The sequence below is a fragment of the Mytilus galloprovincialis genome, chromosome 2 (assembly GCF_965363235.1).
Source record: "Mytilus galloprovincialis chromosome 2, xbMytGall1.hap1.1, whole genome shotgun sequence".
Taxonomy (NCBI): domain Eukaryota; kingdom Metazoa; phylum Mollusca; class Bivalvia; order Mytilida; family Mytilidae; genus Mytilus; species Mytilus galloprovincialis.
In genome coordinates this window covers 95,897,389-95,922,210 of record NC_134839.1, presented here as the reverse complement: position 1 = coordinate 95,922,210, position 24,822 = coordinate 95,897,389, and the positions used below count along the sequence as shown (strand labels likewise).

Genomic DNA, 24,822 nt, shown 5'->3' with positions numbered 1-24,822 from the left:
CATACGACGTCGTTTTGACTCGTTTTTCACCTTCAGATTGAAGAACTTAACGAAATCGAAAATACAGTCATAGTCAGTACATTGGTAACTCACTTGTTTTCCTCTTCTTCGTGTGTAACCGCAAAAAAGGAGATGGAAATTATTTTTACTTATTATATCTGTAAATTATTTATGACTGTGACTTGTTACAGATATATACTTTTCCATTTTTTCACTCATTCAAATGTTTACAAATTTAGAAAAAAATACTTATAAATATTCATTTTTTCCATGTATCATAACCCAGTGGAATTTATTGCCAATGCAAACAGTCACTGTTGCCACAGTCGTCACTTTCAGAGAACAGCACACACCAGCTGTTCTCCACAAATTCATCTGTCTTGTCTTATAGTGGGTCTCACTAATTAGCGACAAGAAGCATCAAGAGGCGACAAGAAGAATAAATTTAGTGTCAAAAAGCGACAAGAAAACATTTTTAAAGGCAGTGCTTTAAGGCCTGACTTTCAAGTCATGAGGTTCATCTTTCCTTACGCGACATCCAACAAATCTATGCTGGGGGTCATTTGGCCAGAAATAGATCCGGGAATCTCTTCTTTTTGTGGTATAAAATTATTTTTGTTTCTTTCTATTACATTGGGAAATAAAGAAACGATCAGTGTGTATTGTACGTTTTAAAATCTTTTTATTAATATGTATTATTATTACAAACTATCATTATTTATTTGAATTCCGTGTGGAAAGAGGTCGGGTCAATTTCGAGTATTATCTGCGATCTCACGATATTTTAAAATCATTTCAGTCGTTGATATTACAATTAAAAGTCGACGGAACATGAATTATATTGCAAATTATACAATTTAAAGCATTTCTGTACCTGAAGCCGTATGACGTTATAGTTATTTCTGTGTCAGTTATATAAGTTGTACAAAGTATAAAATTATCGTCCCTGAATCTGGGTCTCACTAATTAGAGACAAGAAGAGTCAAAAAGTGATCAGAAGCGACAATAAAATTAATTTAGCGATAAGAAGCGTCAAGAAGACTATTAAGCGACGATACATAAATAAAAAAATATCATTGCAACAACTTATTCCCAATAGATATTAAAAAAAAATGCATTATTTTTATTAAAGGGCTGTTATAAAACATTTTTTTATATATTACATTGATAGATAAAAAAATAAAAATTAATAAACAAGAAAGGGGTTGTCTAGTTTTTATTAGATATACATGATATAAAGAATATGCTTTATGCAAACGCTAAAAATTGGAAATCAAAACAAAGATTTTCCAATTTCCTTTTAAAGAATTTTTTGAATCAAAACCATGCAATATCATTTCCTTTCTATTAAACAGTGAAATTCGTCGTTCTTCATAGGGACATATTTGATAGGTGTGGCTTCACACTATCACACCAAATGAGAATAGCCTCGTGAGAGAATAACGATTCGCTTGTCCCTTGTTTGTTGTCGTCGCTTCGTCACTAAATTATTTTTCTTGTCGCTGTTTGTCGCTAAAATTCTACTTGTCTCTTATTAGTGAGACCGGTCAGTTCCGTTTCTCGACTGCAAAACAACCACACATTTAACAATGCCTAGTCCTTGTTGTTGTGTACCTGAGTGTCATTTAAGAGGAGGGCATGCATTTCCAAATGAATTAATAAGAAGGAAAAGTTGGATCAACACCATGGCTCATATGTAGATTGTCACGATGAAATCGTAGAGTCCATCTCAATCAGCTGTTGTTTGAAAGGCACATAATGTCATTTTACCGAAAATGACTATGTTTAGGAAACTACTCGTGGTAAAACTTTATTTTCTTTAAGAAATATATACTGTTATTTATATAATCGCCTTGCAATTAAATCAAAGTCCGATTGCAACCGCAATTATCATTATAGAATTAAAAAAAAGGGGGGTTAATTCAAGACGTCATAATTTTTTGGGATAACAATTCAATGTCATCTGTTTGAGATTTTTTGGTGAATGCTACAATAATAAGGTTTTCCTACAAGAGGTATATCATACTGATAATTATTTTAGCAGTAATTATGTTAATTTAGGATGTAATGACAGGAATTCATGAGCTATATGCCTCAGGCTTTCTTGAAAAATATCAATGACAATGTAAACAGGAACAAAACATTGACGTGAATGATGCTACAACAAATGGAAGTTTTTAACAACGTTGACTGGCTATACAGCCCTCGCACGGTCGGCTTAAATGATGCTCTCTTCTATGTTATAGTTATACATGTATAGGGGTATCGGGTCCATTCGCCTTAATAACATGTTCACCCTAGGTCCGTTCACCCTACTAAAATAATATTCAGGTCATTGAAGTTGGATAAACTTATTTAGATATGGTACTGTATATATTTTTGAAATTTAGGAAAACGTATGGAATTATTTAAAAGTTTATGGCTTTTTTAGGATTATTAATTGTTCAATGACATAATAATTCTCACTGATTGTTGTGATACTTGTCTTTTGATGAATTAATAATAAAAACAATCATTTTGTTATGAGGGACTTTCTAATAGAATATTTGTATTGTAGCAACCAATATATAATTTTCCCTTTGATTTGCATAGTATACTGGAATACAATGTATTAATTTAGTAATTAGTTAGTATTCTATTAATTACTAAATTAATACATTGTATTCCAGTATATTATGCAAATCAACCAATATATAATTTTCCCTTTGATTTGCTTAGTATTCTGGAATACAATGTATTAATTTAGTTATTAGTTAGTATGGTTGCTGCAATACAAATATTAGGTAAATTTTTCAACAAACTTTAACATTCTGTTCAAATAATTAACATTATGCAACTGGACAACAATTAAAAAAAAGTAGGGCGAACAGACCCTGGGCGAACAGGTATCAGGGCGAACAGGTACTAGGGCGAAGGGGCCCGGATTCATATATAGGTATGTGTGTTGCACAAGTCTTTCACAAGTTTCAAAAAAGCTAAGGCCTAAATTAATATATTGTTTGTTTCCCCAATCCCGACCCTGCTAAGCCAGGTGTGGGTCGGAAGGTAGGGAAATAATTTTATTTTTTCCAAAAAGCTACAAGAACATTGGACGATCCTGCAAGCCTGAAAATCAGAAATGAATAAAATAATATTTGACTTAAATGTGACAATAAAATTTTATGAGTATCACTGTTTTTGCAGGGTCGGTCGGGATTGGGGAAACAAACAATATTTTATTTTAGGCCTAATGTTATAAAACTTTTTTCAGGGCACAAACCCACTTTAAAGAGTCTTGTCTACTGCCATTCCCATCCTATTTTCATGCACTATTTGCAAGCAAGAGACTGAATGCAGAAGGGATTTATAATTGTCCACCACCAACTGTCGAGCTAATGTTGAGCTTCACAGATGGAATTACTCAAACACCATTAATGCCTATGTTTTCAGCAAAGATTTCGCAAATCATGACACAGCTGTGCATTTTTTTATACCTGTTGAGAGTCGTATACTAAATTTTATTTTTTTATAAATAAATATATATTGTGTCATTTTAGAACTTGTATTTTGCCAAAGGATGCATAAATGAAAGTGGTGCAATTCATTTTTCTTTGATATATAGATTTGAATTACAATTGTTCATGTTATTGTAATGCATATAAAAATAAGGAGATGTGGTACAATGTATATACAAAATATATCGTGAGGTTATCAAACTAAAGTGAATAAGAAATGGGTATAAGCAGTTACAGGTACTACTGTACTATCTCAAACAATGAGAAAAACTCATACCGTAAAGAGATTTTGCAAGTAAGTTTTGTTTTTGCGTTGAATAATTTTCTTCTATTGTCTTAATTGCAAATATGGGAAGTGGTTAAAATGCTAATGAGACAGCTATTGTGGCCACCAGATGTCATTGTTTCCTTAATTAAAAACTCCTTTTTCATTCATACCAGTAGATTACATGTACTTTATCATGTTTATACTGAAAAATGGTTTTGCTTGGAGTTAGAATTTAAGAAAAAGTATGGTCATCAAAAGAGTTGACATGTAACTATGTACATCTACCATTATGTTACTTGATGTTCTTGCAAGACACACAGTACGGAGACTAGTCAATCTTTGTGAACTATTTTTCATAAGATGGGAGTCATTGAATATGCGTATATAATCAGTAATTGAAAATAGTCTATTTATATTAAAATGAAAAGTTCTTATATGTCTTAAAAATGCATTTCATGGCGAGGTACAGAAAATATACTGTAAACAGTAGACTATAGATATAGGTAAACTAGGTACAAGAGAACTCTAAATCTTAAATACTACAAACCACCTCTGTTCTATGGAAGATAATGATATAACTGGACCAGAAATACACACAACCTGTAATTTACTGCCTTTACAGTGCTTTCGCGCTTTGATTTTTTAATTAAATATAATTAAATTTTTATTTAATGTTTTTTCTTTAATATACGAGCAGATATTTTATATATCATGTATATTATATAGATAGACGAAGAAATTAAACATTTGTGAGGAAGAAAGAGATTGTGAAATTTATATTATTATATTGGTAGATGAAGAAATTAAACATTTGTGAGGAAGAAAGAGATTGAGCTTCTTTTTTTTATTATTGAATATGAAGAATATTTATAAGATAAAAGAGGGACGAAAGATACCAAAGGGACAGTCAAACTCATAAATCTAAAACAAACTGACAACGCCATGGCTAAAAATGAAAAAGACAATCAAACAACAGCACACATGACACAACATAGAAAACTAAAGAATAAACAACACGAACCCCACCAAAAAACTAGGGGTGATCTCAGGTGCTCCGGAAGGGTAAGCAGATCCTGCTCCACATGTGGCACCCGTCGTGTTGCTTATGTGATAACAAATCCGGTAAATAGTCTAATTCGATAGGTCACATTCATGAAAGGGAAGGGGATTGTAGTTACGTCGTAAGGAACATATCCGATATCATTTGTGAAACGGTTATCCCATAACGGTCAACCAACTCATGATGGCGTCCGTAAAATTTACGAAGGGATGATTTCAACTTCACCATTTGTATGTACATGTATCTGTTTTCAGCAAAGTCAAAGTATGAATAAACAAATGGAGATATATATGGAGTGGCCATAATAGAACATAATCTTTTGATTCATTTGCTTAATGCTATGCTCTAACTGTAATCTTGTTATGTCAATGCTATGCTTTATTTGTAGAACTCTCAGCATCGCTTTGCCATCTTTATTATTTAAGTGTGTTTCCAGACCCCACGACGAGGACATGGTTCTACCTTGGGGTCCATATGGGATTGTCAGCCCACCATCTGTTTAAGTGATGGACTTTGGGTTTGCATATAACTTTCTCCCATGAGTCAAGAATTTTTGCAATGCAAAAGCCTTTTCTTTCTCAGATTTAATCTGCCATAGAGCTTTTGTGCATTGAAAATGGCTTATTAAGGAGCTTTGCTCAAAGTCTACATTTAAGCCATCTGTCAACAAATTTTACTTGCATAAGCTTCTAATCTACTAATAGAAAGATGATCTTTTGTATGACAACATTGTGTACATATAAAATCACAGCTTTTAGTCTGACTTAAGACCCGAAACTGATCTTTTGTTAATTTCTGACATCTTTGGTGAAACCATGTTTCACATTTTTCACAAAACACACACATTTGAGTACAGTTTTTTGAGCAGTTACCGCTGTGACATGGGTGTGCCCTTTTTAGAGTGTAAGACTAATATTGCAGAGTATAACTTCCCTTACTATTTCCTTTGCCCAAGAGGAAAACCCTTATCCTAAGGGATTCAGTTTGACACGGCGATGTGACAAAATAAGTGTGTTTCAATATTTACCCGTGCCCAAGGGGATATCATGAACGGACGTGTCCACTATAGTATAATTATAATACTTCTAATATGCATTTTGAAGATCGAGTCGTAACTTTTTTTCCCTTGCCCTAAAGAAAATTGAAACCCTGTACCAAAGGGTACGTTTGATAACGCACAGTACCAAAGACGTAAAAACTAACTGATTTATTAATCAAAGGTAAACCGAGATGCGTTTCAGATTCTAGCAATTGCACAAAGCATTTAAGTTTTAAATTTGTATTTGATATTTGATAGGTAATTATAATGAATACAATGAAATAAACACAAAGAAATGGATCCTAGTTGTGATGATTATGCTCCTGATCCTACAGCTTTAGAAAACGATGGCAAGGCATTCGCTGTACAGGCAGTTAACAATGATACAAATGAGAACTATGGCATGGCAATATTTTATTACAATGTAAGTCTTAAACTATCTTAAAGTTCATGTAAACTGTGCTTAATTGAATTTAAGGTCATAGTGTGTTTTATTTGTTCGAGTAGATCTAAAAAAAATAGGTGTATTGTCCATATCTTATTATTTTTGTTTGTTGGTTTGTTTTTAGTTTTGAGAATTATGGTTAATTAAATGCAAATTTCAAGGTTTAATCAAAATTTTTCAATCAGTTTGATAGATATTTAAAGAAATGAAGTACTGTTAAAGTATAGATGTATTTCATTAACAACATTTCTGAGGTTTTTTTCATGCAATTTTATGAAACATGGATCAGAAATAATTCTTATAAAAAATTTGATGATAATATAAAGGATTTTATATAAACAAGATGATGAAATATCTCTCTGTTTTACTTCAACTGGCTTAATAAATTAATTATAAAAAAATAGCTTATCAAAGGAATTCAAATATAGAAAAATATTGAATGAGTGACCGAACAACACATTAATTCATGAATGCATGTATTGTCACAGCAATAAATAGAAAAGATAAATGAAAACTAATGCCATTCAAGAAATAACAACTTCATACATTATTGATGTTCTACATGAAATAAATATCATTGAACAGGAAGCAGCTCAGGCTTTATTGAGCGCAGCATTAGCAGGTTCACATGTCCCTAACATTGTAGAAAGAGCAAATGATTACATTCTTAGAGCAGAACAACTCAAGTCGGCAGGTATGTTACTTTAGATTGCACTTCTTACACACTAAAAGATTATAAAATGTTTGAGGTTTTCAGGGGAAAAAATCCTATTTGTCTGCATCAATTTTCATTTTTCTTAACCCTTTCCTCAATGGATTTTTTTTTTTTTTTGCATACTTGATTCGCATAGGATTTTTTCAATAAAATGCTGAAAATATGCTTTAAAATATTAATGCATTGTGAATAACAAATATTTCAGCAAATAAATTTATGTCAGATATTCTTATGAATATCCTTTTCATATTGGATACAAATTTTATTAAGTCTGATGCAGACATTTCTTAGTCAAAACGTTACAACTAAGGTACTACACAGGAGTCCAAAGGCGTCATTAGGAGTTAAGGGAGTGGCATCAAAAGGCGTCATTATGGAGGAAAGGGTTAAAACAGTATGAGGTAGAGAAAATCTTTTGATGAAAAAGTTTGAGATAGCTATTGTTACACAGGTCATTCGTTTAGTGCTCATAATAAACTATTCTTGGTCTAACTTATCATGCTTATGGTAGAGTGATAGAGTATGCAATCAAATTGACAAAATGAGAGAATATGCAATCAAATTGACAAAAAACTTAAAACAGCCTTACACAAAAATATTCAAATGACATATAAAGGGCAACAAGCAGTCTTTAACAGTAAACGGATGTCTAAACAATAGGACAAGCTCTAGATATTCCTGAATCTATAAAATATGTGAATTATTGAAACAGAAACAATCAAATAATAAAAAAATCTGCCATCAACACATTAGATTAGTAAACATAGTACATTACTAACAAATATTTATTTAGATAGTGAAATTACAAAATGTGTCTATTGCTATTTTTTGCAGCTGCACAAGTTAAACAAAACCAGCAACAACCAAAGTCTGAAGAAAAGGTAAAAGCTTCATTTTAAGGCTAGAACTACTTTGTCTGTCTTTGACACAAAGTGAGCACATATACTGCAAAATTGAAGATACATTGTCAAACTGTAAAATCAAGCTAACAAAAAATGCTACTGAAACAGGATCTACTTGGTTCTTGAAATTACAACTGTGTTTTGTGTCTAAAATTTAATTCAAGAGTAAAATTTCAAATACCACCCTCATTTCATGCTGTTTTTTATTTGGAACCATATATGTTTGGTAGGAACAATAGTGTTTAAAATGTGATATTTGGTTTATTCTACTTATACTTACAGTCACATATTTCTTTATAACTTACAAAGATTATTAAAAGCAAGATGAAAAAAATATTTGAAGAAGATATTCATTGTTAAGAATATGTGGATGGTAAAAAGATAGAAGCAATGTGACTTTGTCAGATGAAAATAAAATTTTGAGCATTAGACAGGCTTCCATTAAGAAGTTTAGTTGGCTTTAAAAAGTTTTCTTTTATGTTGTGCATTTTGAATATACTGAAAAGTCAATGTTTATGATAGTGATTGTCTGATATTTTCCAGTTAAACTTAGAAAGAGCTACATTTTTGTTGAACCAAGCATTTGATGAAGATGAATCAGAGAACCTCAAAGAAGCCGTAGAACTCTACTCTGAAGCAGTGGAATTATTTCTAAAGATTGTAAGAATATAGCAATCAATGCTATTTCATAAAACACTATTATTGTCACTTAAGTTATTGCAAACAACTTCCTATTTACATTATGATGCTTGTCCATGATTGAAGACTAAACGTTTACCTTTATATGTAACATGTTATTTTGTTATTTCATATTTAAGTGTTCAATCAAAACTGTGAAGGTTTATTTTTGCATGGATGCCAACAAATATTCCTGAATCACATAAATGTGTTTGAGACTTATATGTAACAGCACCAAAAACACCTTAAACAACTTTACTGCAACTGTTCAGGAGTACACAAAGTGATTAGTAATATCAAAAATCTCAAACTGTTTTCACTTTAATGCAAAATTGAAAGAAATAAAAATTTGAATAAACAGATACACATGCTGAAATATTTATAGTTATATGGTACATATGTAAATGAGAGTCAACATCTTCCTAGGTTTATATCTTTAATAATAAGGATGACTGATACCCGAAATGTATATATACACAGTACATTAGTAAATGATTAGTTAATATGTAAAATTCTTCAACAATGATTGCAAAATATAAATATAAATTATTCTATTCTGAACTTTTTTTTTACACAGAGGAGTAGTACATCTGACAAAAGTTTACAAGCAAAGGTTGAAAAGATGGCCAAGAGTGCTTTGGATAGGTCAGTTTATAATATATAATGAGAGACAAAAGAATACTTCATTGTGTTTACCAATGGACATCTGCAGTCGTATGAAGCTGCACACTAGTGGAGCATTTCATTTATTATTAATTAAAATGCAATTTAACAAGTTATAATAAATACATACAAAATTTAATCCAAATCTGAAATGTTGCCAAATCATATATATTTGCATTAAAGTAAATTTCAGATTCTAACATGACGTCCTTCAAACGCTTTGAGTACACACCCGTGGTAAAATATGAATATATTGCCAGTGCTGTTCCGATTGTACTCCCACGTCATATGCTTTTTTATGAATGAGATACCCGACGTCATAGAACAATGACGTTAGAATGTAAGCATTTTACGGGAAAATACACGCTTGTGAATCCGAAAATCATCACAAGGAAACATACACAAATGATGCTAAAATGTGGCAAAAGCCCTTTATTGTACATCATATAAGACATATAAATAAATTATCATTCAAATTCATCCAAAACTGTCAAAATACATTATTTTAAATAGTTTAAACATGTCACTAATGCAGTTTGCTCCGTTCTTTTACGCTAGTTTATTAGTGCGTTTATTTATGGGAACGGCAAATATTTGCCTACACCTAGAGCGCTTCGATCCAAAAGAATTGCCGTATGTGTCCTATCAGAATCGAAATAATTCATGGGGGCTTGAATATATCTAGATTTTACCACGGGTTGTCCCTTTATGCTGATATTTTACCCCTCGCTATCGCTCAGGGGTAAAATATTTGTCATAAAGGGCCAACCCGTGGTAAAATCACGATATATTCAAGCCCCCATGAATTATTTCTTAATTAGATTCCTTCAAAATATTCCATTTTATTCGGCCAATTCAATATGCACAAGAAGTTTTTATCATATTATTGTAAATCTGAAATCAGTCCAAACTTGAGATACATAATAAATATATTTGACTTCAGTATGATTTCTTAAGTTATGAAAGAAAATTTGCACTAGTTTCACTAATTTTTCTTTCAAATTTAGGGCAGAGGTGGTAAAACAAACAATAACTAAGAAAGGAAATGTAGGGAAATTACCTGAAAAGAAAGTGGCACCATTAGGACATGGAGCATTCTTAGATGAAGGGGAGACAACTGCACAGAATCAAAGGACAAATGCACCAAACAAGACAGCAAGGACTGGTTTAATAACTCTTGGTCCATCTGATTACTCAAAAGAAGAGATAGCTGTGCTGAGAAAAACGTCCTTTATTAATGGAAGAGAATATGTGCCTTTTATGAGTGTAGATATGAAAGAAAAGTTTGCCTTTCCTGTACCATATAGGTAGGTTAACCATAAGAAAATGGTATTTAAAATTATTTACAGGTAACTAACAAATGATGAAAAATTGTAAAGCTATGAAATTTTTACACCAGTTAATTTATAAATCTCTTCTTTTATCATAGGTGTTTATAGAGCTTTCAAAGATGTACATATGTACATTCAGTTAACATTTGTTCATATGAATTTTAAGATGTACTTCAATGAAATTAAAAAAATGTAGAATTTAAAATTGATACTATATTTAAAGCCAGAAGAGCATTGGTAAATAACAAAATAAGCTAATATTATTGATAAATATTGGAGCTCCTTGTCAAGATATATGTGATTTAAAAAAATGGAAAGAAAAGAAATCTAGAACCTGATGAAATTTTGATAAAAGACCTTTTATGAGTTAATAATTACATTAGATGTATGTTTCATTATAATACTTTATTCTGATTGGCTACACTGTAATCTCGTGTTATTCCTTAATCAACCTCATTACACAATAAAATTTATCATTCATGATGACACGAGGTCCCACAATAAAGTGCACAGGTAAATTAAATAAAAACTTGATAAAAATCATGTTTTCATGATCCTAGCTAAAAAATGTAATTATTGAATGCTTCTTTTTGTAACTTCATGGGGATGTAAAAGCGTTGACCGTGCGCACATTTTTTCCCATACAAAATGTACTTCGGTCAACGCTTTAAGACCCCAATAAAGTTACAAAAAGAAGCATTCAATTCTTAATTGAAGTCTTTAAAATTAAAAGAAAATGTGTGTTATGTGGCAAAATATTTTATCTTTTATCATAGGGAAAAAACCAAAGGGTTCGAACATTTGACAAAAACTCCTAAACCTCACTTAAGTTCATCCTTAAGCTGAACTCTTCATGTTTGTATAGTAAATTTGAACATTGTTTGTTTCCTGTATTATCACCCATATTAAAGAGTACCGGTACCTATTTGGGTAGGTCAAGGTGTTTTACAATTTTTGGCTCACTTTCTACATAATGTTAAACTGATTTATGTTATATCTGTTCATTGTAAAAAAAAAATAGACTGTTTTCTATTTTTGTAGTGATAAATGTGGGAAGTTAGCTTTGTCACCTAAGCAGAGAGAAAGGTTTGGAGGATGGAAGAGACCTGAGGAATTCTGTGATAATCCACAACTTATATATGCCATTTCATGTTTTAGCATCAAACAGGTACATATCATAGAGCTGTGTTGGAATAGGAATGGACAGAAAAAAGGTCATGGAAGATAAAGACTCTGTAAAGTCAGAACAAAAGAGAACAGTCAAAATATTACTTAAAACATATAATAAGAACACAGATTTTCTCTTTTTTAAAATGATGGCTATTTAGACAGTTAGTAACACAATGCATTCCCAAATAGATTAATTTTAATTATTTTCCTCTTTTTTTTTATAAATTTCTTGTTTTAATATGAACAAAAGGATATGTGGTGTTTTTTTTTTTTTAAATTATATATACAGCAACCCAATGAAAGAAAGTAATGCAATATGTTTACCGATCAACTTAAGAATCTGTAATTTTGGTAGATTTTTGGTTTAAGATTGCATGAAATGCCAAAAAGTCCTATTGTACTAACTTGATATATAAATCTTCCAAGACTTATTACTTCTTTTGAGATATACAAAATAAAGTGCATTGATCATTACATTATAAACATCCTATCCATGAAGCTTTCCAGAAATTTATCAATGAAATATATGCTCAGATATTAAGGTTACAAACTGATATTGTACTTGTCAAGAAAATTGCATTACTTGTGCAAGGTGTAGAATCTAATATCTGTTTTAAAATATCAATAATGTCATCATTAAAGTAATCTTTAGAATTGGAGTTTCCTTCACTTGTCCATAATTGTAATACATCCAATGATTTATACAATGCAATGTTTAATTTTACTTCCCACTAATTAATTAAAGCAATCTTTACCCTTTAGTGCTTACAAACACTTTGATAAAAGAAATTTTTCTACAGACCATTGTTTATGCCTCTTGTTTAACGGCTTCATTATATAAGTTCATACTGTTTTAAGGGACTGCATTTAATACCTTCATTATTTTTATTATAGACAATTGTTAGTGACTGTAGTTTTGTAGCCTCACTGGCCATCAGTGCTCAGTATGAGAGAAGATTTAAAAAGAAACTGATAACTAGGTGGGTAATTTTTCTTTTCTTTAAATAGAAGGTTTCAGAAACTGCTTGAAAGATAATCTTAGTATAAAACAAATTCCGTAAGAAAAAGTTCTCCATTATCTTCCAATTAGTAAATGCTATTTTCTATTTTTTATAAATTATATGGAGGTATTTCTAATGGTGTCTAATTTTTTTGGCCCAATTTTTTGGCAAAAAACGTGAATCAATTTATGGTTCAATGAAATAAGTCAAGGTTTACATTCAGTTTACAGCACATGACTTAAGTGTAGGTAAAGATTATATCTCTGGTTAGCTTCAACCATGAAATAATTATGAGCCAAGATCCAACCTTCCTTTGGGTGGAGTTAATAGTTAAACAGAGAACCATCCAGGACAACATATAATCATTGTAAATTCACTTTTACAAGTCAGTTTATAAAATATTTGTTTTTAATTTTTGTTATTAAATGTATTACACTTTCTTTTAAATGTATTTACAATTTTTCAGGATAATTTATCCTCAGAACAGAAATGGTGATCCAGTTTTCAATCCATGTGGGAAATATATGATTAAACTTCACCTTAATGGAGTCTACAGAAAGGTAATCTCTGGCCTTTGTTAGTCTTGTATGATTTTAATTTTAGTTTCTTGTGTATAATTCGGAGTTTAGTATGACGTCCATTATCACTGTACTAGTATACATATTTTTATGGGCCAGCTGAAGGACACCTACGGGTGCGGGAATTCTCGCTACATTGAAGACCCATTGGTGGCCTTCGACTGTTGTCTGCTCTATGGTCGGGTTGTTGTCGCTTTGACACATTCCCTATTTCCTTTCTCAATTTTATTAACATTACCCTTTTGGGGTTTAGAGAACATTAACTTATACATTTAACGTGATATTGAGATAAATAGAAATGTTACATTGCACATGTCACACAGGGATTTGAATATTATATGTTTGCTCATGAGCAGGTTACCAGCTGATGATATTTGTTGTATTATTAATATATCATTTAAATCTGCAAGATCTAATTAATTGAACACATTATTTGCAGGTGGTTGTGGATGACTTTTTACCAATGGGGAAAGACAGAGAACTTTTGTGTTCATTTTCGAACAATAAAAATGAGTTATGGGTTTCCTTGTTGGAAAAGGCTTACATGAAGGTGATGGGAGGATATGATTTCCCTGGTTCTAATTCAGTAAGTATTGGAGAAGGCTTACATGAAGGTGATGGGAGGATATGATTTCCCTGGTTCTAATTCAGTAAGTATTGGAGAAGGCTTACATGAAGGTGATGGGAGGATATGATTTCCCTGGTTCTAATTCAGTAAGTATTGGAGAAGGCTTACATGAAGGGGATGGGAGGATATGATTTCCCTGGTTCTAATTCAGTAAGTATTTTAATGTGACAGGTTCATCAAAGAGAAATTTATTCCTTAGACACTTAAGTTTTATGGTTAGGAGCCGTTTTTCAGTGCATAAAGAGTATCATTTCATTGTGTGTGACAAATGGTATACATATGAGCCCACATATACATTCCAGTCATGTACTAATGTCATCTTACTATTATAACATCATGTAAAAATTGAAATAAAAAAATTAAGACAATGTTGTAATGAGACATCTTTCCATTGGAGACCAAATGTAAAAAGTTAGCAACTAAAGATGAGTCCTTCAACAATGAACAAAAACCATACTGCATAGTAAGCTTTAAGAGATCGTACTTGACAAATGCAAAACAGTTCAAGCAAAAAAACTAATGATTTATATACAAAACAATAAACAAAAACAAATGTGATATACAGCTACAAACAACAACCACTGAATAACGGGCTCCTGACATGGAACAGGCTAATACAGATAATGACAGGGTAAAACATGATTGCAGACAACCAACTCTGCCAACTACAAGTGAAATTTTTATGCTTATGATAATTTAATTTTAAAAACGCTTTATGATGATTTTTTTTTTAGAATATAGATCTGAATGCATTAACTGGTTGGATACCAGAGCGAGTAGCTATAAGAAACAATTCAGATGAATTCAATAGAGACAAGGAATTTAATCGAATCCATGAACGGTTTCATCAGGGTCATTGCCTTATTACTATAGCAACAGGAGAGATACCTGAAACTGAGGCTGACAGAGCAGGACTTGTTCCTACCCATGCATATGCAATGTTAGATATCAGAGAGGTTAAGGTAAGGGTCAATACTGCCATTATTACGCCGGTAAAATAGAAAATGGATTAAAATATGGAAATTTCCAACATTAAGCAATATCATAAAACAGATTTTATGCCGCCATTGTAGTGGCGGGGGCATTAAGTTTTTCTCTTGTCTGTCTGTGTAGACGTCTGTATGTCCCAAAATTGTTTTCCATTCTCTAACTTGAGTTGGCCTCAACCAAATGTTATGAAACTGATACATAATGCTTATTAATACAAAACAAAGATCAAATTCGAATTTTGGTGGCGTCCTTGCCCTTTATAAATGGAAAAATAATGCAAAATTTTAAGTTTCCGTTCTCTAACTTAAGTTGTCCCCCAACCAACCATTATGAAATCTATACACAATAATTATTACCACAAAGCTCAGATCAACTACAAACTTGGGTAGCGTCACTTTTATCGTTATGTCCCTTCATAATGTTGTATGCAAGTGGGGGCATCAGCTGTGTCCATGGGGACACATTCTCCATTTATTGTATTTAAAGTAAACTGAAACTCATGCAGATGTAGCTATATTCAAAGGATCAAAACAAATCTTAACATCCATGTGATTGAATTTATTGTTCTACACATTTTAATGATGTTTACAACAAGGAGAGACAAACATTGTCAGAGATTTTCTAAAATTTACAGATTATTTATGTGTTTTTTTTCAGGGAAAAAAGTTATTTATGTTGAAAAATCCCTGGAATCATTTAAGATGGAAAGGGAATTTTAGTGAGAATGATGCACCAAATTGGACACCAGAAATGCAGAAAGCTTTAAATTATGATCCTAAAAGTGCTCAACAATTTGACAATGGTAAAATATTAATTAAACAAAAAAATAAATGGCTGTCACTATTAAGTGCTATCAACAACTGTAGGAAGATATGTGTTGATGGCCTTATTCTGGTATCAAAATTGAAATGCCAGTGTCATGTGCAGACTGTCTACTGTTAGATCTTTTAATTATTATTTTTAATGTTAAATCTGAGACAGGCAATATGCACAACTTCATTTTCTTTTGAAAAGTCTTTCCGAGTTTGGTTGCATCTCTTTAGCAGTCTGATAGGAGTAGTAGGTTAGAGATCTATATCCTCTTAGACACACATTGAAAATTTGTGATTGGCTATAGTAAACTCCAGAAGTCTGTTATTAATGTGAAGAAATTGTGTGCAAGTTAAGTGTTGATTTGAGTCAAAAGAACATATTAGGTTTGCTATTTATTAATTAATTATTAATGCCCCCACAGCTCGATGTCAGTGATATTTCAAGAGTTATGCCTCTTTATAAATAAGAAAAAACATTTTTTTTGTTTCTGCACTCTAACTTAAGTTTGCCTCATTCAAATTTTATGAAACTCATACTCAATGCTAAGAACCAAATCTATCGCACTGAGTTCTAAATTTGGAAGTGAGTTGCTTACTGTTCCAGAGTTATGCTCCTTAAAACTAAAAAATTGCAAATTTGTTTTGGATTCACCACTAGCTGTCACAACTTTTGCTCTCAAAAAGTATTTTCATTTATTATAAGTAAGCATTCTTGTTTTATTTACAGGTGTTTTCTGGATTGATTATGACTCATTATGTAGATTTTATGACGTTATTTATATAAACTGGAATCCAGAACTGTTTAAATACACTCATGGTATACACAGGTAAAATCCTATTTAAAGTGTTGTTTCTGTTGTGCCTTTAAAAAAACATTACATTCAGTACTCTTATTTTTGGTTAAAGTAGGAAAACACCACTAATCAATTCATCAAAATGGGTTATGGAAATATTTTTGATAAATGCCTGTTATTTGTTTTATTATATGAACCACATATTTTATTTTACCGGTATATAAATGTTATTTATAACTATTCACAATGGATTATCTAAAATAAAGTGATTACTCTTAGTTTGTTTTCTTTGATTTTTGTACCTGAACGTTTTCCTGTATATAAAATTGAACATAAATGTCAACCTTTCAGTGTATGGCCTGCCAAAGATGGACCAAAGAGAGATGCTTATAATATAAGTGACAATCCACAATACAGGTTAGAACTCAGGGCACCACAGGCTTCTGCTGTTTGGATACTGCTGACAAGACATATCACAGATAAGGTAACCACACCCTAAAGTTCTAGTATTTTGTTTGACCTTACCATTCAAATGAGGGTGGTGGTGGGGGTTCAAGGGGTTCAATAGGTTTTACTTGTGTGTATACATACAAAACATTGTCAGAAAATTTACAATTGATTTGTACAAAGATTATTGGTTGAAACCCCTCTCATGTGAGGCATGCTGTCAGAGCTTTTCATTCTTTTCATAGATATTTTTAATAGTTTTTCCATTTTTCTGACTTTTATTTTGCAAGTTTTACATAACACTTTTAAAATATTTAGTTTTATAATACGTAGTTATGGTTATTGTAAAAGCGAATGGACATTGATTCAAAGATGACCTTTCAATATTTTCTGACATAAGCAGTAATTTGTATATCAACATTTGATACATTTGAAATAATAGATGCAGCATATTTGTTTATTTCTACATCTTTATTTGTTGACAAACCAACATACAATTATGGTAAAACCATTGTTAATTGTTCATACCATATCATTTATTTAAAAAATTGGAATTAAGAATATTGAAGATCTCTGTGTGAATATACAATTTGCCTTATCAAAGATAATTAAGACTTTTAAATGAGATCTCATATTGTATTCAACCTACATCAGTATATTAAATCTTATATACAGAAATCAGGAAGAAATAATTTCCTCTTTTAAAGGCTGTAATTTGTTATAGAGAGTGTACACCTGAAGGATGGTTAGATTGTTATGAATAAAGATTCAATGACATTATATAGAAAAATGATGCAGTTGACTTACAAAAACATGCAGTAAACATAATTTCGGAGATGATTTATTTTGTGTTAAGCCCTCTCTAGACAACTTCGTAGCATTTTATTTTTTATTTTCTTGATGTATTTGAATAGTGGAAGACCCAGTTAAAGAAAATTCATAAATGATTTATATTTACATTTATTTCTACTCAAGAAAGTCGCCAAAATGACTTTGTTTGAAGTATTGTGGTTTGTTCTATTTTCAGGATGACTTTGCTGATAATAGAGAATTTATTACACTGCTAGTATACAAAAATAATGGACAGAAAGTTTACTATCCATGTATGTTCAACATTAAACATGAAGTTATTACAATATATATGATTAAATCTTAAATACAATCATCCTGAATATGCATGAACTATTAACCAATCTTATACTATATCTATATTACAATTGTCCTGAAGATTCATTGAATATTTACCACAGTATATTAAACAAATAAAATCAAATCAATTATAAGTCATGCATGCATGATTATTAAAATCACTGGCCACTTCCAATTACTAGTAACAACTGTGAGTTATGGCAAAACTCTGACTATCATCTTTAAAGTATGAAAACTTCAACATATAAAAAACAACTTTTTTACCCCATAAAACATGAGAGGCGTTGTCCAAGTATAGTTATTCTGCCGCAGTTAATGCGTTTTTATTCTAATTTGCTTCTTCCTCTTTTTGTGTCATTAGATGTTTTTTTTTTTTTTGCATGCCCATACATATTGTTAACAAATCATGTGATTGATGCAAACATAACCTTAGATTTCCGTACTAATTAAAATAGTGAGATGTCTCTTTCAAACCAATTCTTGACATATGTTTTTTATAGATAGCCCAGCACCTTACAAAGATGGAGTTCGTATCAACAGTCCCCATTACTTGTGTAAAATGGTAGAACCTAAAGGAATCTCAAGGTACTCACTAGTGGTGTCACAATATGAGAAAAATAACACAATCAGTTATACACTCAGGGTTTACTCCTCATGTGAGTTCTCACTCAGCAGAATTACAGATCCATATAAAAAGGAGTATGAAAAAAGGGTAAATATTTTGAATAATTACTCTTACTAGATAATTTATAAACAAGGCTTTGCCAAATTCATATTCAAGTTAACCTGAAACTTTTGATTAAATAAACCTGACACTTGCATTTATATTCTGGATATAACTATGGATTTTACTTCAATATCTGAAGAAGAAAAAGAAACATTTGAAAAATAAAGGTCACTGTGCTTAATTTTTATTTTTTTTTCCCTAGAAATATGAACTCTATGCTTATTATATATAATTGGTGGCAACTGAACCAATCTTTAAGTAAATAAAAACTGAAAAAACTTCTTTTTTGGGAAGGGAGAGAAAGTTAAGTTCAATCACATATTTTGTAAGGCAAAGGAATTTGGCTTTTTCCATAAACAATAAGGTTGATTTGCATTCATGTCAAGTTTGATTATCCCCTCTGAATTGAACGCATTTGGCAAAGTTATCTCCCCTTTAATAGAAACTTTTTTGGCCAAATTAACTGCCCCTGAATTGGACATGTTTTTGGCAAAATTATCTCCCCCTGACAAATTCAAATGAACAAGCCAGGAACTATATATGTAATCAAAAGACAAAACATTACCATTTATTGTTAACATCAACACACATTTTACATTGACATGTATGAAAAAAGGTAAAGCAAGATTTCATAAGAAGATTATTAAAGGAAAATGTAATCTCACAATTACCAAAAATGGTTTGATCAGTATATTTTATTCTAGTCATTTGCTAGTGAGAACAATTAAACAATATTTTTTTTTAAATAAAAATATTGTTTAATTGCTCTCACTAGAATAAAATAAAAAGTTTAGAAAAAAGAGATCTTGAGGGGTATAACAGCCGATTCCATTGAGTGTGTGGGCAAAGGTAATATCTTTCGTTAGCTTGCTTGTTAGCTGAATCGTGAAGTCATTATTAGGTAAGGTATTTTACCCTCCTGTCAAAGTGGCCTAGTCCTACAGACATTTAGATTGGTTATCTGTCTGATTAGTCTACTCTCAAAGGAGGGTAGTTTACCTAACCTAATAATGACTTCACAGATCAGCTAGCAAGCAAGCTAACAAATACAAGGATACTACCTTTGCCTACATACTCGATGGAATCTGCTGTAAAATGAAATCTAGATTCAAGATAAAAACTTGTGAATACATAGAAAACAATAATTAAGATAAATGCAGCTGACAGAAAACAGAATATAAAAAGACTAGTCAACTAAAATATTAATTCTTTGGATAACAATTTAACAGGTCAGTGGAAATTGGAGTGGACCATCTGCTGGTGGGTGTGGAAATTACAGGGAAAGTCATAGTAAAAATCCAATCTATCAACTACGGGTGGAGGGGAATGGAACAGATAATTTTGTACTAATAGAACTGCTTGGACCTAAGTAAGTTTAATCCTAATACATATAATAAAGTTGCATCATAAAAATTGAAAGCATGTGCTATCATGGTAAAAAGGTAAAGTTGACTAAAATTTGAAATTTAAAAATGATTTTGCAACTATCTGTTGTTCTTGAATTCATTTTAATGTTTCAGCGACTATAATTTCTGTATCAACTTATCACGATAAGGCATGTGACTTTATAAGATAACAAAATGGAATGTTTTTTCTTGGGCTTACGTCAGACTGTCACAGAGACAATACTTAAGGAGGATTTAATCTTGTTGGTCATTGATGTATAAAACCTACTAATGTTGATATTTAACTTTTCCAGACAGTACAGTGTAGGATTTGAGATAACAACAGTGAATGAGACAAATCCAGGGGCTCCAGGTGCCTTCAAAAAGACTTCTTCAGGAGATTACAGGTGATGTACTTATTATGATATGGGGATGTTAAAGAAATTATATACTGTATTTACATTTACAAATGATAATATAAGAAGACCACAACATCAACATTTCATCTATATATTTAAATTTGTAGTTTTTATACTTATAATATAAAAGAAATAAAAGTACAAGGTCTAGGCAGGTCTTTGGAGTATTGTAGTTATACTAGATATCATATACATGTATGTAAAAACACACCTTTTTAAAGTTTCACATTTGTATCACTAACATGAGAATTTATACAATATAAAAGGATAAAACATCATCAAGATACATAATTATCATGTCTTCATAGCTGATATAATAAGATTAAAACAAGTTTTGTGAAATCTTCAAACTACAATATTTACACTGGATATTTTAGTGTATGTTTGCAAAAACAGACATGTAGAAATGTTAAAATCATTTAAAATGTTTGCATTATTTACAGGAATGGTTACTGTGTACTAGAAATTAGCAGAATATCTGGCGGGTTGTATAATATTATGCCCAGTACATTCCTGCCAGGCCAAGAAGGACCATTCTTCCTTGATGTCAGTAGTAACTGTCCAATATCGTTATCTCATTTACAATGACAACATTAATTACAGCAACTATTTATATTTTTATTGAATTGACAAGTTTCATGACACGGATTACAAATATTTATAGCTCAGTCATATAAACATGTTTCTCAACGTTGGCTATTGATATTTGTAAAAAAAGGTTTATGTTATGAATAAACACTTTTATTAATCATTACTTGTAAGTCACAAAAGACACTATAACAAACATTACTTTATAAGTCATAAAAAAACCACTATAATGAACAGTAATAACAGGCTATTATTTCAACTTGGAATTATTTTTAATTATGGAATTTGCATAATTTCTTGTGCTTAAAATTTTTAATTAATTCCATGTTTATTATGTATTTAGTGATCTGTGCTGTGCACAACACTTTCTATTACATGTACAAAGAAGATAGCACATTTTCAATAGAATGTGCTGTGCTGTGCACAACACTATCTATACAAAATACATTCCATTATTATAAAAAATTCCAAGTTGAAATAATAGCCTGTTTGTTACTTATAAGTCATGAAAACACTATTGTCTATACAGTTGCTTATAAACTACTGATGAAATGTAAGATTTAAAAGGAGCCTTATAACCCTCTAATAACAAGTTTTTCCTTCCGTCCATGGTAACACTTTTTGCTCATGATCATTTGTTGATACAACAAAGGGCAGTATGTGACGTCTCATAGTTCAGGTGTCTGACTCTCATATTTAAGTCTTGATAAAGCAAAGTTGATGGGACCCAACATAACTTATTTATTTATCCAAGTTTTAACTTGAGCTCATCTGTAGTTGCAACTTGCATTGTATTTTTTCATTATTTCAACATTGAATCTTGTATTATCAATCTGGTAAGTGAGGGTCTGGATGGGGGGGGGAGGGGGGGGGTCTGTTATACTGTAAACATTTAATTTTCACCCATTTTTTTCTCTAATCTTTAAAAAATTAACCCCTTTTTTCTTTAATCTTCAAAAAATTGACCCCTTTTTTCGCTAATCTTCATTTTTTAAAGGCATTATTCTTTAATCATTTAACCCCATCCAAACCCTCGTAAGTAGGTATGTAATCACTGAAGCATGACTGGAGCGGGCCCCCTAGGTCAGTCAGCGACCCCCCTTATGAAAAAATCTGGATCTGCCACTGATATTTAAGATTTTGGTTGATTTTATCCCTGTTACTCCTGTTTGATAGATCTTTCAGTATATCCATCCGATTTTTTAGGTTCATTTGAATAATGAGATGCATGTGTTGAATTGCTTCACTCAAAACAAAAGTTAACTACTTGATAATATTTTGTTGCATCAAACTTTCTGTCTTAAATTTCAGTATTACCTTTAACCCAACATTTACTTGAACAAACATTTGGGAATCATTGTAGAAATCGTTGCAATGATTTAATGGTATTTACATATCTAACTTGTATTCACTCTATTAAAGATTTCATCTTTTGATCTTTAATTGTTAATTTTCAAAATATTATTGAATTATGAATATGCAATTTATTGTTGGTTGAAATATTATTATTTGTTAATTTATGATACAAATGTTATGTATTATTTAATGTGTACATATATATATATAAATAAAATCATGTAAATAAAATGATCTTTTATACATACAAACTTGTTTTGCAAATGTACATTTTTAGCTCACCTGACCTGAAAGGTCAAGTGAGCTTTTCTCATCACTTGATGTCCGTCGTCGTCTGTAAACTTTTACAAAAATCTTCTCCTCTGAAACTACTGGGCCAAATTTAACTAAACTTGGCCACAATCATCATTGGGGTATCTAGTTTAAAAAATGTGTGGCGTGAGCCAGCCAACAAACCAAGATGGCCACCATGGCTAAAAATAGAACATAGGGGTAAAATGTAGATTTTGGCTTATATAACTCTGAAATCAAAGCATTTAGAGCAAATCTGACATGGGATAAAATTGTTTATGAGGTAAAGATTTATCTGCCCTGAAATTTTCAGATGAATCGGACAACCGGTTGTTGGGTTGCTGCCCCTGAATTGGCAGTTTTAAGGAAATTTTGCTGTTTTTTGTTATTATCTTGAATATTAGTATAGATAGAGATAAACTGTCAACAGCAATATATTCAGCAAAGATCTACAAATAATTCAACATGACCTAAATGGTCAGTTAACCCCCTCAAAGAGTTATTGCCCTTTATAGTCAAATTTTACCAATTTTTCGTAAATATTGTAGTCTTTAACAAAAATCTTCTTCTCTGAAACTACAAGGCCAAATTTTACAAAACTTAGCCACAATCATCATTCGAGTATTAAGGGGGCTCGCGGGTCTAAATGAAATTTTTTATTTAATATAGGATTTCTCTATATTTTTCTATAAATGAACTTTGTCTTATACTTAATGGAAAAATGAAATAAAAAAATGGGGTCACCGTTCATTTACGCTTACAATCTGCATTCGAAAGAAGCATACATTTTTGTTAATGTCCTTTTTTATCTGTTGAACTAATAGGAGAAATAGCGGTAATATGGATATAAAAAAAGAACTAAATTACAGAAATCGCTAAAATTTTACAATTATTTAGTTTATGTACAGCTTATTCGAAAACAACAATAAAAAATACAGTTCACCGATGAGTTAAAAAAGATATTTCAATTCTAATGCCAAAAAATGGCATTTTTGCACCAAAGGGAGATAATTTGGAGCTTTTTCAATGATAACTACATTTCAAAAATTCGCTGGGGCCAACACGAATTGATTTTTTGGAATTATTTTTGTACCATATGATAAAGTAACAACTACTTTAATAAGGTAATAAATTAAATTTGTAATGAAAAATTAATGTTTAATTTTTTTCTGAAAATCTTACACCCTCGAGCCTCTTTAAGTTTAAAAAATGTGTCCAGTGACCCGGCCAACCAACCAAGATGACCGCCATGACTAAAAATAGAACATAGGGGTTAAATGTAGATTTTGGCTATAACTCTGAAACCAAAGCATTTAGAGCAAATCTGAAAGGGGTTAAATTGTTTACCTAGTCAATAATTATCTGCTCTGAAATTTTCAGATGAATTGGACAATGGGTTGTTGGGTTGCTGCCCCACAATTGGTAATTTTTAAAGAAATTTTGCTGTTTTTAACTGGATTTTTGTGACAAAAATGTTGGTTATTGATTTGGGGATGTACTGCGGACGGGCGGGTGGGTGGGCGGGCGTGCGGCAATCAAATGTTGTCCGTGCATTAACTCATGAAACGTTCAACCAAAGCTTTTAAAATTTTAATATGTTGTTACTGACAACTAAATGAAGGTCAAATTCAATAATGGCGATTTTGACTTTTACCGTTCAGGAGTTATGGTTCTTGAAAGATTGAAAAATGGAGTTTCCAGTCGTGTCCGTGCATTTACGCATGAACTGTTCTACCAAAGCTTCCCAAATTTTAATATGTTGTTACTGACAACTAAATGAAGGTCAAGTTCAACAATGGCGATTTTGACTTTTACTGTTCAGGAGTTATGGTTCTTGAAAGATTGAAAAATGGAGTTTCCAGTCGTGTCCGTGCATTTACGCATGAACTGTT

General features: G+C 31.3%; 1 protein-coding gene across 3 annotated transcripts; it reads left to right on the top strand.

Moving 5' to 3' along the window:
• On the top strand, window positions 1-22,759 carry LOC143064979 (calpain-7-like). Of its 3 annotated transcripts, none has more exons than XM_076238229.1 (20): window positions 1-72; window positions 6,120-6,285; window positions 6,892-7,000; window positions 7,856-7,902; window positions 8,467-8,583; window positions 9,179-9,246; window positions 10,272-10,571; window positions 11,637-11,763; window positions 12,660-12,745; window positions 13,233-13,326; window positions 13,784-13,930; window positions 14,707-14,934; window positions 15,620-15,764; window positions 16,502-16,601; window positions 16,920-17,052; window positions 18,043-18,118; window positions 18,665-18,876; window positions 20,121-20,260; window positions 20,591-20,683; window positions 21,139-22,759. In XM_076238229.1, exons 2-20 carry the CDS (start codon window positions 6,157-6,159, stop codon window positions 21,281-21,283), a joined length of 2,496 nt encoding a protein of 831 aa, XP_076094344.1. In that variant the 5' UTR covers window positions 1-72; window positions 6,120-6,156; the 3' UTR covers window positions 21,284-22,759. The 3 variants fall into 3 exon arrangements, with proteins under 3 accessions (XP_076094344.1, XP_076094343.1, XP_076094345.1); XM_076238228.1 differs by having other exon boundaries at window positions 8-84; XM_076238230.1 differs by lacking the exon at window positions 1-72 and adding an exon at window positions 1,264-1,802.
• Window positions 22,760-24,822: the final 2,063 nt, after the last annotated feature.